At 43.0% G+C, this 15,666-nt stretch overlaps 1 protein-coding gene across 3 annotated transcripts in view; it reads right to left on the bottom strand.

Moving 5' to 3' along the window:
* TMEM150A (transmembrane protein 150A) overlaps window positions 1-15,666 on the bottom strand; it is a 69,563-nt gene that overhangs the window by 30,402 nt on the left and 23,495 nt on the right. For 2 of the 3 annotated variants that reach the window (XM_030201685.1, XM_030201686.1), the window contains exons 3-5: window positions 11,041-11,254; window positions 10,094-10,141; window positions 8,301-8,387 (exon numbers count right to left, since the gene is read on the bottom strand). In XM_030201685.1, the coding sequence (XP_030057545.1) occupies window positions 8,301-8,387; window positions 10,094-10,141; window positions 11,041-11,105 (200 nt within the window). In that variant the 5' untranslated portion in view covers window positions 11,106-11,254. The remainder of the gene's footprint in view (window positions 1-8,300; window positions 8,388-10,093; window positions 10,142-11,040; window positions 11,255-15,666) is intronic. The other variant, XM_030201684.1, reaches the window with a different exon arrangement.

The raw sequence follows: 15,666 nt of genomic DNA on the forward strand, positions 1-15,666 counted from the left end.
CTACCCTTTGGAAAGGGACATTACCACAGCATAATGATCCCTTCCTGGATCCTTCCTTCACAGGGTATCATTGATGGGAAGGCCAGAATCATTCTCAGCAACATCTCCTCCCACCCAGACTACTGTAATAAAAGCCTCCTGGCTGGACTTTGCAGAACCTGCCACACATGAGTTTTTCAACTGCTGTGCTGCTCCTATGTTTTATACTGAGCAGTTTTTAAGCTTGTTTTGTTTTTCATTTCAGCTGTATGCATAGTTTTGTTCCACAAGTTTGCGTGACACTGTACTCAGTCTTGCTCTCTCTAGAGTGAGTAAGAATGCCTCTTAATCCAGCCTGGAGATAAGGAAACACTCTAGACGCTTGTGCTCTACCAAGCACCTTGCAAGAACACATCTGTGCAAGAACTCCTGGATCTGGTGTCAGAAGTAACCCTGAGCTTCCCTAGGACCATGGGAGATTTTAACCTACATGTTGATGATACTCCAGACGCCAACACTGCAGCTTCCCTTGATACAGGGTAGCTCTAGGATTTAGACAGGTGATCAAATCTCCAACCCATGAAACAAGGGTCATATGCTAGATATGAGACTCATTTTCAAATTACTTAGACTTACAAAGTTCCACAGGAACCTATGGAACTTTGTATGTCTATTATAGAAATGCTAAATAGTAGTAGTAGTAGTAGTAGTAGTAAATGCTTTGAAAATATGTCTCCAAGTTCTGCAAAAGGGCTGCCATCTTTGAACACAAGGCTAGTGGTGTTGAAATGTAAAACACCGCTACCGTGGACAGATCATTTTCTAATGAAACAGAAGCCTCTTATCAGAGTTGGTAAGGAAATTCGAGACATGAGAAATCTGACTGCTGAGTTTTCTGGAGGCTTTGTCCTAGTCCTATGTGGATGAAAAGGTTAACTGTGGCATCAGAACAGGATGACATCTAAAATGCACACTTAGCTATGGCCTTAGACAAAAAGGCATCACAAAAGGCAGTCCTATTCTCTACACACAAACACTACCCTTGGTTCTCCCAAGAAACACAAGTCCTGAAGCATCGATGACAAACTGGAAGAAAATGGCATAAATCTCACCTAAATGAAGGAAACACATTACAATGTACCACTAGGCCTTTAAAGTAGCCAAAAAAATCTCTTAATGCACTGAAACAGGCTGCAAATTTAATCAAAGCAGCTATTCAAAATAGTAAACAGTCTACTGCAACCTCCACAACAGAACCAGCTTTCCCAATCACAACTGACCTGCAATGATTTTGCTACATACTTTACCAACAAAAATAAAAGGTCTCCTCAAGGGCCTAGAGGCAGATCCACTGAGCCTCCCATCTGCTAATGAGGAGAACATCCCCACCATGTATAGCAAGCTGGGACTCATTCAATCAGTTAACAGAGGAGACTCTTGAAAAAATATCCTGAAAGACATATGACCAACATTCTGCCCTTTAATCCTTCCCCAGCAAAGATAGTACAGCTTGCAAGCACGCAGAGGCATCATTGAAAGGGGCCACTAAAATTAATGCCTCTTATGGAACGGACACTGCCAATGACACTAAAAAGGGCCACGGTGTGCTCCCTACCAACAAAAAGCTCCCTTTTATCAGGACAAGCTTGAAAACCAGTTTCTAAATCCCTTTCTGGGAAAACTTACAGATCACAGAGAGTCTGCATTCAGTGATTGGCTGAATGAAAGCAGCTGGCTAGATCCATGTCAGTCTGGCTTCAGACCTGGGTATGAACAGAAACAGTACTTGTATCCCTGCTTGATAATCTTAAAAGAAACCATGACAGGGGATCTGCCTCAATACTAGTGTTGCTGGATTTCTCAGCAGCCTTCGACGAGAATCATGCTTACATGGCTAGCAGAAACAGGTTTTGGTGGCTCAGAATTTCCATGGTTCAAATCCTGTTTGTCAGACAACAATCCGTTCTGTTTATTAACAGCACATCACCTTAGGCACAGGGATCCATACATTTAATATCTACTTTAAGTCTTTAGCTGAGCTGCTTTAGTTGATGGGACACAAAATTCTACATCTATACCAGTGATGTGTAGCTACTGATACCCACTGAACCAGATCTACCTACAGCTTTGCATAAATTGACTGCTTGTCCGACCGCAACTCAGGAACGGGCAAACAAACTCTGCTGTGGGTTCCTAACACAAGCCGACAAGTACCTCACTTCCAAATACCATTTAGGTAGTATGAACTCCCCTTAAAATCACAGGTTAGGAATCCTGGGATACTGCTAGACCACTGGTTCCCAACCTTTCTTCCATTGTGACACACCTGACAGATGATGTTCACAACATCCATAGGCGCCAGCTCTGTGGGTGCTTGAGCACCCCTGATATTTTCCCTGGGAGTTTGTAGAGCTGGGGCTGCAGAACTTCAGGATAACATAGGAAGGACGTGCACTGCTTTCATATCCTAGTTACTCCTCCCACCCAACACCCCCCCCCCCCGACAGCCTGTTGGAAAGGCTGCAGGTGGAGGTTGGGAGTCAGCCAATAGACTGCAGGGGGTGGAGGTTGGGAGTCAGCCAATAGACTGCAGGGGAGGAGAGAGTTGCTGTAGCTAGCAGCTGCCAAGGCAAGCAAGGAGGTTTTATGACAGGAGACAGCATGAGCCATCTGGCCCATTCAGTTGGCTGAAGCCAGTGGGTAGAGCTTGCCACCATACTGAGTGACCCAAACATTCGAAGATGCTATTGAAAAAAACAATAGCAAACTTTCTATATTGTGTGCTCGTTTTTTTTTACGCTGTTCTACTTAAGTGAGGATACCCTGTTTCCTGATTTTTTTTTTTTTAACCACTAGGGGGGTCCTGGGGCATGAGCCTCTTAAAGCTGCCCCATACAAAAAAAAAAAAAAAAAGAGCCCCCCCCCCCCCCCCCCCCACAGTTCATGCGGCCCCTACCGGGAATCTCCTCATCCCCCCCAGAGATTAAAAAAATAATAAATTTAACCTCGGGTTACAGTTCTGATGGCTCTTCAGTGTACATCCGTATGCTGATTGGTTGGGGTACACCAATATGGCAGCTGCATAGGGAGATGGCTTCAACTTTTTGACATCATGCCATCTCCTGTCATAAAACCTCCTTAAAAGACAAGTACACCAGACACTGACAAAAGGAACAGAGATTCAGATAGGTAAATTGTCATGCCAATTAAGTGCAGTTAAGGTAAAGACAGAATTACTGGGAGAGGAAGAAAGGAGCCAAGAATGGGTGTAGGGAATAGAAAGGAGTCGCTGGTTAAAACAGACAATGCTGTTCTGAAATGCTGAAAAAGGCAGAAGAGCTGTAAAGGGATGAGAGGCTGGGTGATAGGGACACAGACAGAATGGAGCTGTGGGAAAGGAGTAGAAACAGGCTATGAGGGTCAGAGGAACTCAGAGGGGGCATGGGCTGTGTGAGGGAAGTTGCTGGCAGAAAGGAACAAGATCAGGCATAGAGGACAAGTGGAAGACAGATGAAGAGTAGCTGTGTTGGACTGGGAAAAGAGCGAGTGAGGGAAAGGGGAGGTCATGGTGGAGAAAAGAGACATGAAGGTGAGAAACAAAAAGTGGAAGAGGGAGTAAAACTAAAAGAAAGTAAGATGAGAGAAGCTGTAGAGAGAAACCATATAGAAACATATACATGGAGGAAAGAAACAATTATGACATAGGAGGAACACTGAAGAGAATCTGAGGACAGACAGAAAACCAAGAAAACTACAGACATAAAAGTTTGGCAATGGTTTTAAAGTTTTTAGCAACATTTCTGTACCAGCTGGGCTGGCTCAAAGGTAGGCAATAGCTCCATTTTACTCTTCTCCTCCAGCCCTGTAGTCACCAGAATTAATATTTTACTGGGTGATCATGGGGGAGCAGGAGGGGACTGTGCCAGTATTTGATGCCATAGTCTGAAAAAAATATTTTAAAAATAGTTTTTCTTTGGCAGCTCTGAAATGCAGAGACCTATGACAGAGTCTCAAATTTAAAAGGGGAATCGAGTAACACCATCTCCTCTCTCCCCCCCCCCCCAAAAAAAAAAAAATAAAACCATTATTCCCTTCTTACATCTTATGGGAGACCTTAGTGTTGGACTAAGTGGGCTCATTATGCTGTATTGACCCAAAGAAATAGCATGGCAGCAGCAAGGAAAGGTTATTGGAGAGATGGGTGGAGTTTGGAAGGAAGTAAAATGGGTTCTTGGTCTTGGGTTTCCATTCTTCCAGCACAGCTCTACTCCAGGCTAGTTTTTTTTTTTTTTTTTTTTTGGTGGGGGGGGGGGGGGTAACTTGTGTGGCTGTGTAGGGCACCATGAATAAGATGGTACTGCTATAGTGGTGTGCCACCCCCATATCCTTATACACCGTTTGCGCAGAGAATGGAGAAGAAAGGATGTTTGGTAAAAGGAGAGAGTTAAGAGGGATTTTGTGCTGCCGTCACCACTAATAAAGGAAGGGGCATTGTACCAAACCTACTACTACTACTTATCATTTCTATAGCGCTACTAGACGTACACAGGTGCTAGTTTTCATTTTGCAGATGGCACTAGAGTCAGTGCTAATTCAGCTTCCCAAGCCAACCACTTACTCTGTGACTGTTAGAGCTTTAGGCTCTGGTGGTCTGGCACACAGTGGGTTGATATAAATGCATGACTTTGGGTTCACTGATTTCCTGCTCTTTGGAATTTTCAGTCTGATGGCAAGAAGCACCACATTCAAATGTTGCTCTAGGGGCTATGGAGCAACCGATGATTGATAAGCTTCCAAGGTTTGTGCATACAGGTAGTGGAGCAGCTCATAGGGCCTTTCTGGTTACAGAACTGTTATTGTATTTCAGTCTGAGTTCTAGATATGAATGGTATCTGGGGCTCTGGGAAGGAGGAGTAGGAATATGATTCTTTCCAGGAAGGGTAGGTATTTAAAAAATACCTTAGGAATTATGCGGGATGGGCAAGCCTAGCCTGCAAGGGAGAAGCATTGACCAAGGTAGAGTAAGAGGGAACTTATTAAGGGGAGGAATTAGTAGGGGTACAGAGGAAGTACAGAGTAGGGAAGTATAGAATGGGGAATAGAGTAGGTATTGGGGATATTAAGCATCCTAGCCCGCCACCCCCCCCCCCCCCCCCCACACACACAAAAGTCATACTGCATTGGGAGCAAGTAGTAAGGGAAAAAGAATAAGATATGAGGAGGAAAAAGACATTAAGGCCGAGAGGGACTGTTTCTCTATGGTTTCTCTCTACAGCCTGAGTGTGGTGTAGATGGGCTGGGAGTGGGATGCTGTGCTCTTCATTTAAAGACAGCCTGACCAGTTGTGTTCACAACCCACCATACTTTCAATTTTCTATATATGGACTTGGTAATTTGTGCCGAGTTGAGCATCCCCAATCATTTTGAAAAGTTGGCTCCTATGTTCACATCTGTGACACACAATTCATAGTTGAACAAAAATAAAAATCCCTTATATATCATTCATTATTGCTGAAAATTATGCAGAAAGATGGTGACTGCTGGGTGAGGAAGAACAGGTTTGCAACATTTTCAATTGGGGCTGGTGGCAGCAGTGAACAGTTTGGGTAATGGTGAAGCAGAAAGGGTCAGTTATATGGATTTCAAGTACCCAATTCCCTGCTTTGCTCTCCTCAGCCTGCAGGCACACATGGTTGTTAAGGAAAGCAAGAGCTTGCTGTCTGTCACATTTTTGGTGACACAAAAGTGTGCCATGACACACTGGTTGAGAACCACTGTGCTAGACTCTTTGATTGACCCTGAAAATTCAAACTGCCTTTAAAATTTTCCATCACTTGCAGCAACTACAAAATCTCTTTTCATATATTGAAAAAAAAAAAAGTTATCACAGCACAGACCACTATGATCAGACTCATCAAGGCTAGACTACCGTTACACCCTCTTTGTTCTTCATACCTAAAAGAGTTTGCACCAACTCCAACTAATTCAGAATGCTGCAACATGACCAACATCATACTGTTCATGTAAAAATTGCACTGGCTACCAGTATCCTACGGGGCCAAATAAAGAAAACAAAAAACAAAACCACAAAACTGATCAAGGTCCTCAGACAAAATGGACCAGAGCACCAGTTAGCCCTCTACATGCCTTTGAGGCCTCTAAGGTCCTCTCAAGCAGCATCATTATCTGCACCCTTGTCAAAAGAAAATCACACGTGATACCCAGCAGCCAACTGTCTCAGGAATAGCTCCCAACTCATTCCCAGAGGGGCTATGCCTAACTCCAGATTACCTCTGGTTCAGGAAGCAGGTGAAAGCCTGGCTCTTCTCCCGAGCCTTTAATATATGTAGTGACTTATTATCCACCTCACTCAACATCTGGACTAACTTGTCACACATTTTGCAATTAATAGCAGCTCCACATACCTTATTCAACTGTACATATAATGTACCTCCAATTTAGTGACCCATCTGTTTTTACCAAAATCTGTGTCCTACATGTCTTGGCTGTCTCTCAGTTGCACTTATCTCCTCCAATGCCTATTAAGGTGTTTCATTTAGTAGTTTCATCTACTATATTTTATATTAATGTTCTTATTCTGCTGCCATTCTATCATATTTGTGTTCTATGAATGTTCTACTGTGCTGTTTTAATATGTATCAGGTCATTGCTATTACTAGGATTTAATTTGCTTGTCTCCTAGTTTACTCCATTGTTTACACTGACACTTGGTCATTTTACTATCATTAACTTATATTGTGTTAACAGCATATTTAAATCGAGCTACACTTGTGCACCACCTTGGATTACCATAAAATGGGTTAAATCTCAATAATTAAATAAAATCATCCATCCATATTCCACGGGAGAAGGGGAATTCGGGCCTGGGACCCCCTTCAGAATAGCAACACCCCTTTATCTTTTCTGGAGGGGCTGTCAAGGCCCCACCACCCAAACACAGTGCTGTGGCTCCTCTTGTCCATTTATTTGGCTGGTGAGGCCTCAGCATCTCCGTCACCAAAGGTATGTTTGGCGGGCGGGGAGGGATCAATGTGTTACCCTCCCACTCTACCCCTGGGTGCCCCCAAATTTGGAGGTCTGGCTAAGCCCCTGTTCCACAGAAGTTATTGCGATACTCCTTCACTTTTTGAACCCTTCGCTGGTAGGGCCACTGAAAAATATTCCTTTCCTCCAAAATGTCCAGCCAGCTCTCTCTGACTAACTTCCTGTCACTCCTTTCTTAACTCACTGTCTTCATGGTTCACGTCTCTTTGTACCATATAAACTCCATTACTTATTTAAGAAAATTGGGTAAACCAAATAATGCCTGCAGTAGGACTAAAACCAGGACTGGGATGAGGCCATCTTAGAGAAGGAGTTATCTGGTACCCTTCCCTCTGCAAGATCCAGTGGCAGAGCTGAGTGGGAGAGACAGGGAAGAGAGAAGAGGTACATGAAGACCACAATGCAACTGTGCTGGGTCTCAAGATGTGAAGGGAGCCCCACCAGAGCATACTGTTCCAGTGCAGCCCAGAGTCAGCCTGTATGGGAACCACATGAGCTCAAGTGGGGGGAGGGGGGGAGGGGGGGAGGGGGGGAGAGATAAAACTCATCACCTTCTCCTCCCCAAGAAGTCAATTTCAATGAAAACTTGGTAACCGGAAGGGGTAGGAGAGCCTAGGCAGGCACTCATTGCAAGCCAAATTAACTCCCACTTAATTCAGCTCTATTTTAAACTGACAGAACCTCAAGACTGAACAGTCTTTCTATACAAAGGAACTGTCCCATACCCCTAGTTAAATCATGTGACCTTTCCCCTCCTCACCACATGAATACACCACATATCATTAAAAGCCAAAGCATTTTGATATTCCATAAGCACATAACATGGGACAAACTGGTCATAACAGAAAACGAAAATGGACATAGACATTCCTCACCAGCCCAGAGGTATTAAACAGCCTGATCAAAAACAGTGAAGAGATTAGTACACATTCTACTTAAGGGCATGTGTACCTTCTTGGGTAGATTAATTTTTTAATATACAAAACCATCTTAAAATGCCTGCTCTGCAGCCACTGCAGGACAGTTACTTTACATCTGCAACTAGCTGGCACCACTTCAACATCCCCATCCATGAAGGAAGATAGACAAGTTGGCATCATCATTCCCATTTCAAGGATGTACTCTGCCCCTAAATAACCCCCCATCCCAATAGCTCATCAGAAGGAGGAGTCTGAAGCTAGCTTATTGCCAAGACTACCCCCATCTCCCTCTCTGAAAATCCCCCACTCAGTTATTTGGTCTGAAAGCTTCCTTACCTGATCAAGGGGACATCTTCCAAAGTACAGCAGCTCTTGGGGTAGCCATGCTTGGCTGTGTCATCAGAACATGAGTCATTGTAGACCCTGCAAGACATGCAACACTGTATTAACACAGGGGATCCTTGACAGCAGGGCATGACATGTCTACCCCTATGCTTAGTCCCAAAATCAAACCCTTTCCCCCACCCTGCGCAGTATGGTTTCTGGCAGGAAAAAAACAAAACAAAACCAACCACCACCCAAAACAAAAAGCCACAAACCTTTTCAGCTTGGAAGTTCAGACTACCGGAAGGCTGCAAAATCACACTGATAAAAATGCTACTTAGGGGCCCTTTTACTAAGCTGCAGTAAAAAGGGCCCTGTGCTAGCCACAGGGGCCATTTTTGCCATAAGCTGAGGCCTTTTTTACCGCAGTGGGTAAAAAAGGCCGAAAAATAAATGGCCATGCTGTAAGATTACTCTTACAGTGTGGCCATGCGAGTGGGGGGAGGTGGGGGAAAGAAGATTACTTACTGCCACCCACGGAGGTGGCGGTAACCTAGTAGCGCACTGTGCTGCCCAATTACTGCCGGGTAACCCCCTGTGGGAATATTTTTTTTGAATATTTATGCTAGCACCGGAAATGCCACGTGCTGGGGTGGACTACCGCCGGCATCAGCGTTGGGCTGGACGTAGCTCCAGACTGGCGTGTGGTGGGTTTACCACCTCTTAGTAAAAAGGGCCCCTTAGTGTCTTATCCAAGCCTGATCCCCTTTAGCCTACCATCTCAGAACTGCACTGGGACTGAGAAGGGGGAACCTGATTTTTCAGCTGAAAACCTGTGTGCTAAGGAAACCAGGGGTATTGGAGCCCTTGGCTAATCTTCAGCCTGTTTGAATTAACTTTCTGCCCCCCCCCAGGCCCCACTCCTGAGATTCTAATTATTTAAAATGATTGAATTTAATCATAATCCCATCATCCTTCCCAGAACAATCCTGAAAACAGAATTGAACATCATCCTTTTAAATATTAAAAACTTTGTTGTGTGCACAGAGACAATGTGAAATAAATATATATTATATATTTACCCAGGTAAATGGGCTATGTGAAAACTCTCCTCCCTCCAAGGGGGCAAAAGTAGTCCATAACAGTTCTTTAAGTTTGTGGCTGTTGAGATACAGTCAAAGCAAAAAAGTAGCTGCTATTTGAAACCCTAATTCCCTGTCACCCTTGAAGTAACTACCTAAGTTTATGTAATGGTAAATTGAGCTGTGCAGAAACCCCTTGTTCCCCCCCTCCCCAATCCACTCTTGGTATTGTCAATTTAAAGTGACTATCAGAATAGCTGGTGGTGTCAGAACTGAGTAGGGGAAGGGAACCCATGCACATAGAGGGTTCTAAACACGCTGGGTGAGACCTGTTAACTTGAGGTGAGTAGGTACTGCAGTCTTCTCAGAACATTTACATCATCCATTTATGTAACAGTATTTTTTTCTTGGCACCACAGAGTGATTGGGGGGGGGGGGGGGGGGGGGGCTGAAAGAAGCATCAGTGGCATTGAAAATAAGGTTAAAGACAAAAAAAAAAAAGTGTTACACAGCAACATTTTTAGATTATTCCTTGTATTGTAACCTAGAGGTTATACCAAGATTTTGGTATAAAATGTGTAAGTGTAGGAATAATAGATGACATTGCAAACCTTGAGCAAGAAATACTAATTTAGAAAGAACAATGCTTTCTTTTATTTCACCCAGTGTCAACAGAGTTGGGGGATGGGATAGGGAGGAAATTAATTAGAACAGATTCCATACCAGTTTTCCACTGGGCACACATGGTGATTCATTACAGCCATGGCATATCTACAGCAAAAAAAGAAGGGGGGGAGTCAAATTTGTCACCACTTGAACAGAATGCTACACACAGTAAGGGGAAACACTTGAAAAGCCCCACCATCTCCACCTACACAGTTCCTGGAGAAAATCCTCCTATCCCCAGGGCTGCTGCAAAGGTATAACACACCCTATGCCTGGGATACAGGAGTTCAGGCCTGGAGTGCCACATGCCAAGTTTTTAAGGATATCCCTAATAAATTAGACAGATTTACATACAGTGGGGGTAGTACCTATGCAGATCTCCTCATGCATATTCATTAGGGATATCCTGAACATCTGTTTGCTGCATTCAAGGCCTGAGCTCTTGCATCCTCTATCCTTGCACCTCCTCCACTGGCAGGCATCCATGAGATTGTAATTAAGCAAACATAATCATCCCAACATATATTTATTAAACTTTGTTTATATGACGGCAGCTTCTAGCAAATTAAAAAGGTCTAATTTGTAAATTTTCACTATTCCCCGATGGTGAAAATTATGGACACTAACTTTGTTAAATTTGTGTGGCTGTCAGTACCTATTTGGCTTTGGCTACAACAGTCCTTTCCTATCCCTTAGAAGCTGGAGAGTTATGGTTAAGTCAGTCCTACTTCCCTCCTCACCCATAAGATCATTAGATGTTTCTTAAAAATCCACATTATTATACCTGCCAATGGTTTTCCTCAGTTACTGTGATATTTTCTATGACTTTTACTGGCAACTGATACATTACATGACTCCTCAGTACTGGGCATATATAAATTGGAAGCCCTGGAGAGAGCACAAGAGCAGGGCACATTGCCCATCCCTCTCCCATGTCTGCATCCACCAAGGCCATTCCAATGCTACAGTGTTATGAGCTAGAAGGAAAGAAAAGCTGTTCTTACACGATCCATATCCCGGTGATGGAGAAGACGGAGAGGCTGATGGGAAGAATGATCCAGGCTGTCATCAGTGACTGCAGGGGGAGTACATATGTGCAAGGGGTTAGGGAGACTTGTAAATGAGGAGAGGAGGGGAGGGGGGGGGGGAGGCAGGGGTGGGGACTCAGCAGCTACAACAGGAGGCCACCAGCTGAAACTAAATTAGCAGTAAAGTAACCTGAGAAAAAAACAGAAGAAAGCAAAGTGTTACCAAGGCAGCTCATCACCTTCCACTTCCTCCAGCAGGTCACTTTCTTCCCTCACCTCACTCACCCTCCAGCCTGAGACGGAAAATACCTGGTTCATGGAGAATGACATTCACACCGTATAAGTCACGAGTTCCCTTAAAAAGACCATGGGGTTGATATAGCGATTGAACAGGCCAGACACAGTTCCTGGGTGGCTCAATTGCTTGTGCGGGCCTATCCACAGATATTCAGCTGCTGAATATCACCACAGGCCACCAAGTGAAAGCTATTTTGTGGGCAACCCAGTATGGAGTCAGCACTTATGTGGTTAAGTGCTGATATTCATCACAACTGCCTAAGTGGCCACATGAAACCCCATAAAGCAGTCCTATCGTTATGTGGTGTCACTTAGGCATAAGAGATAGCTGGTCACATAAATCTGGATATTCAGTACTGGTGGCCAATATGGCCTGGCATCGAATATCTGGGAATAATGCTGCCAGTGGCTAAAAAATGCTTACTGCCACCGACTGAATATCTATCCCCATACCTTATGCCAGGGATTCTCAGCCTGATTCTTAGACACACCTAGCTAGTCTGGTTCTCAGGATATCTCCAATGAATATGCATGAGTTAGATTCACATACACTGCCTTATATATTATGCATATTCATTGTTAACCATATATTGGGCTGTATTTGTTTAAATTAATCAATAATCGTTTATCAGATCAAAATAAATGACTAAATGATTATATGAACCACATTAAAAAACCATGATACTATAAAATTGCTTTTACCCTTATTCTAAAATTAAGATAAATAACGTGAATAGTGTTCAGTACATCCACTACATGACCTGCATATAAAGATGCTTTACCTGTGCCCATTGGAAAGTTTGTGTTTTAATTTTATATCACCACACCGAACAAATCACATCTAACCGCCTGAGTACTGGCAGGCAGACAGGAAATGTTCTCCAAGTTATTTTATAATCACATTTCCTTTACAATTAAATAAAATGTTCCCCATTAAGCTGCCCTTTTGATTCCGAGTCTGCTCCTATCACATCAATATGGAAGGTCTGCAACCATACAGTGAGTCCTGCTTGAGCTCCTGTCTGGTACCAGTGAGAAGCAAGGGAAGGGCACCCTTTAAGAGGCTTCCTTATTCTGTAACTGGAGGGGAAATACTGTATTTAATTTTACTGCTCCGATATAGCTGAAAGGCATGTTCCCACAGCCAAGATTACAGAACCCAATGTGAGGCAAAAAAAGAAAAAAAAAAGGTCACTCAAATCTCACAGGGAATCTGGAACCACTGGAGCAGCTTCTATGTTGACAGATCCCTTGCAAAAGCAATACATTCGTATTCACAAAAATGTACAGTGGATACCACTCTTTGGAAGTAGCTGTGCGGCCCTGCACTGTACACTATTAACTGAAAATTGCCATTTTAAGAAGGCATGACAGTGAAGAGTCCCAGAAGTCTCTGGCAGCTGACCCAGATTAGCTACAAAAGCACATGTATTTCCAATTTCCCTCCGTCACAGGATGGAGGGGAGCAACACAGGGCCTGGTGGAGCTGCAGCTGACAGCTACTCGGATCAATATTTTGTTGCATTATTCAGCAGATGCCAGTATTTCTGAAAAGGCTACCGGTTCTTTATTAGTCCTAACAGCTTCCTCCTCAATTGGCTGGGGTTATGGTGATACAAACCTTCATTTGTAGCTCTTACTTTACTCTACCTTCCGCCTCTCCAATGTATGTCGAGGGACCTCAGATCCCAGCTCTTTGGAGCACAGTAAGAGTCCTATGTCCAATGCTAAAACTCCATCCTGAGGGAGGGTGACGAGAAGTGTAGGGGCGGTGGAAGGGACAGAGAGAAAGACAAACTGATCTTTCACATGGATGCTCAATATTCAAGTCGGCCCTTTTACTGGGAATAGACGATGTGCTTAGTACAATATTTACATAACTAATAAATCCCCTGGGGTTAATACACAATAGAAAGATTATCCACGAAAAGCAGAGGCAGTAAGACTAAAATGGACTGATGAACAAGGTATAATGGTCCCAGGAAAATAAGACCCCCCCCTCCCAAATCTCAGATATTAGAGAACACAGTAGGCAATATCTTTATCATCACCCCCACATTCAAGGGGACTAATGGGGCAACTACCCCCACTTTATAGGAAACTAGGGACAGAGCCAAAAAAAAAGAGGTCCCCCCCCCCCCCCCCCCGCCACATTTTTTTTCCATTCTGGAACAAATGTCATCAGGAGGCACCTTCTTCCCAGTTGTATGCTCATGTATGATGGTTTGTATACACAAACTAATCAGGAAAGAGTGCATGATTATCAGTGACCATCCCATCGCATACAGCCCATTCTTATCAGAAACAATCTGACAAATGAGAGAATGCTTATTTACCTATCAAAAATAAAAATGATTTCTGCAAGTCATTGAACTGAGAATGTACGATTTAAAAAAAAAAAAAAATGTGGAAACTAGACAGTATAAAAACTGAGGCCCATTCAGTTTAGCAGATTTAAATTCCAGAGCTGTAAGCTCAAATACCTTTCCTTTCCCTGGGGGATATAAATCTGAGATTTCCTGTCAAGCTGTTTGATTAGGCAGCAGTACCTAACAATTAAAAATGGATTTACTTCAAAACCATGCATTAATTCTGGTAAGGCAAAAAAAATTGTTTATTCTGCATATCTATGTTAATATTTTTTATGTTTAAATTTATTAAAGTTTCAAAACAGTAATAAAAACATACAGAGTAACTCCAACTAAACATCGAGCACAGAAGGGCCTTGTTTCTTATAGTCCCTCTCTAAGGCACAGAACGGCCCTCAACAAATAGAGTAACCCCCCCTCCCCCCAAAAAACCCCCACTCTTAAAAAGCAGAGGATGCAGACTCCTACCCTTTACCCAAGAATTACAAAGTATTTAGGATCAAGCTCCGGGCTCTTGGTGAAAGTGAATTTTTATAAGGATCCCAAACGGACAAAAAAAAAAAAAAAAAAAAAAAGTGTTTCTTGCATCTAAATGACAGTCCTACTTTTTGCTTCTCCATTAACAATGTGGTGCAACATACTACACCACCCCCCAAAAAAGGTGACAAGTTAGGGCCTATCCAAATCTTTAGAACAGAACTTTTACCCAATAGAGCTACCTTGTGCACGAGCAGATGGACACCCCCCAATCTGCAATAAAAAAACACTTAATGCTTGTCTACCAAAAACCTGCAGCAGAATGGTAACATAGTAAATGACGGCAGATAAAGACCTGTACAGTCCATCCAGTCTGCCCAACAAGATAAACTCATTTTACATGATATGTGATACTTTATATGTATACCTGAGTTTGATTTGTCCTTGCCTTTCTCAGGGAACAGACTGTAGAAGTCTGCCCAGTACTGTTCTTGTACTAAGTTCTGAAGCTAACATCGAAGCCCCTTAAAATTTACACTCCAGTCCATCCCTATTTATTCAGTCACGATCAGGGCGTAGACCGTAGACTTCTGCCCAGCTCCCGTTTTGTTTCCAATTACCGGCATCACCACTCAATCTCCGCTAAAATTCCATGGAACCATTCCTTCTAAGCAGGATTCCTTTGTGTTTATCCCACGCATGTTTGAATTCCATTACTGTTTACATCTCCACCACCTCCTGCGGAAGGGCATTCCACATATCCACCTAATATTTTTATTAAAGCTCAAACCGTTCACCTAAGATTCTAAGCAACTCCCAAACATACAAAAGAAATGCTACAGCATGTCTGACAGATGACACCTACAATGTGCAATACGTTTCTCCACAAATGCTGTTCGGCACAGTCTCAAACCAACTTTCACATGTCATTTTTAATATTTGTCCAAAATTGCTAAGCTTGCCGTATCAGCTGGATAGTAACCCACTGAGATCTAATTCTGCATCTTATTTGTGATATTCAAACTAAATTCAACGTATCTGCAAAGTACTCAAGCTGTTCCTCACAAAAAAAAAAAAAAGAGCATGTCAATACAAAGGACCACAAAGACTCACAGAAACTAGGTACACAGTAATTGCACTCACAGGAATTTGGCAGGATGTGTAGTCAGTGTGTATTCAGTTCATTAATATGCCTTAACACATTTTTGTGTGTATTGATAAATTTTCTATTAAAATGTGTGAAAAATAAAAAACCCACCTGTGCACCTGCAGTTTTGTAAAAGTGCAGACATTGATTGAAAAATTAAACAAACTGTATGGTCTGTGCACTGAACATCCCTATAGTTTGGAATTTCACAGCACCCCTTATCATAAAGCTTCAGTGACAGACACCGGGGTAGCATATTAAAGCTTCCACAAGAGGGACAGGAATAAGTTTACAGCTGAGTAAACAGACAAG

Source organism: Microcaecilia unicolor, chromosome 4 (genome assembly GCF_901765095.1).
Source record: "Microcaecilia unicolor chromosome 4, aMicUni1.1, whole genome shotgun sequence".
In the NCBI taxonomy this organism is placed as follows: Eukaryota; Metazoa; Chordata; class Amphibia; order Gymnophiona; family Siphonopidae; genus Microcaecilia; species Microcaecilia unicolor.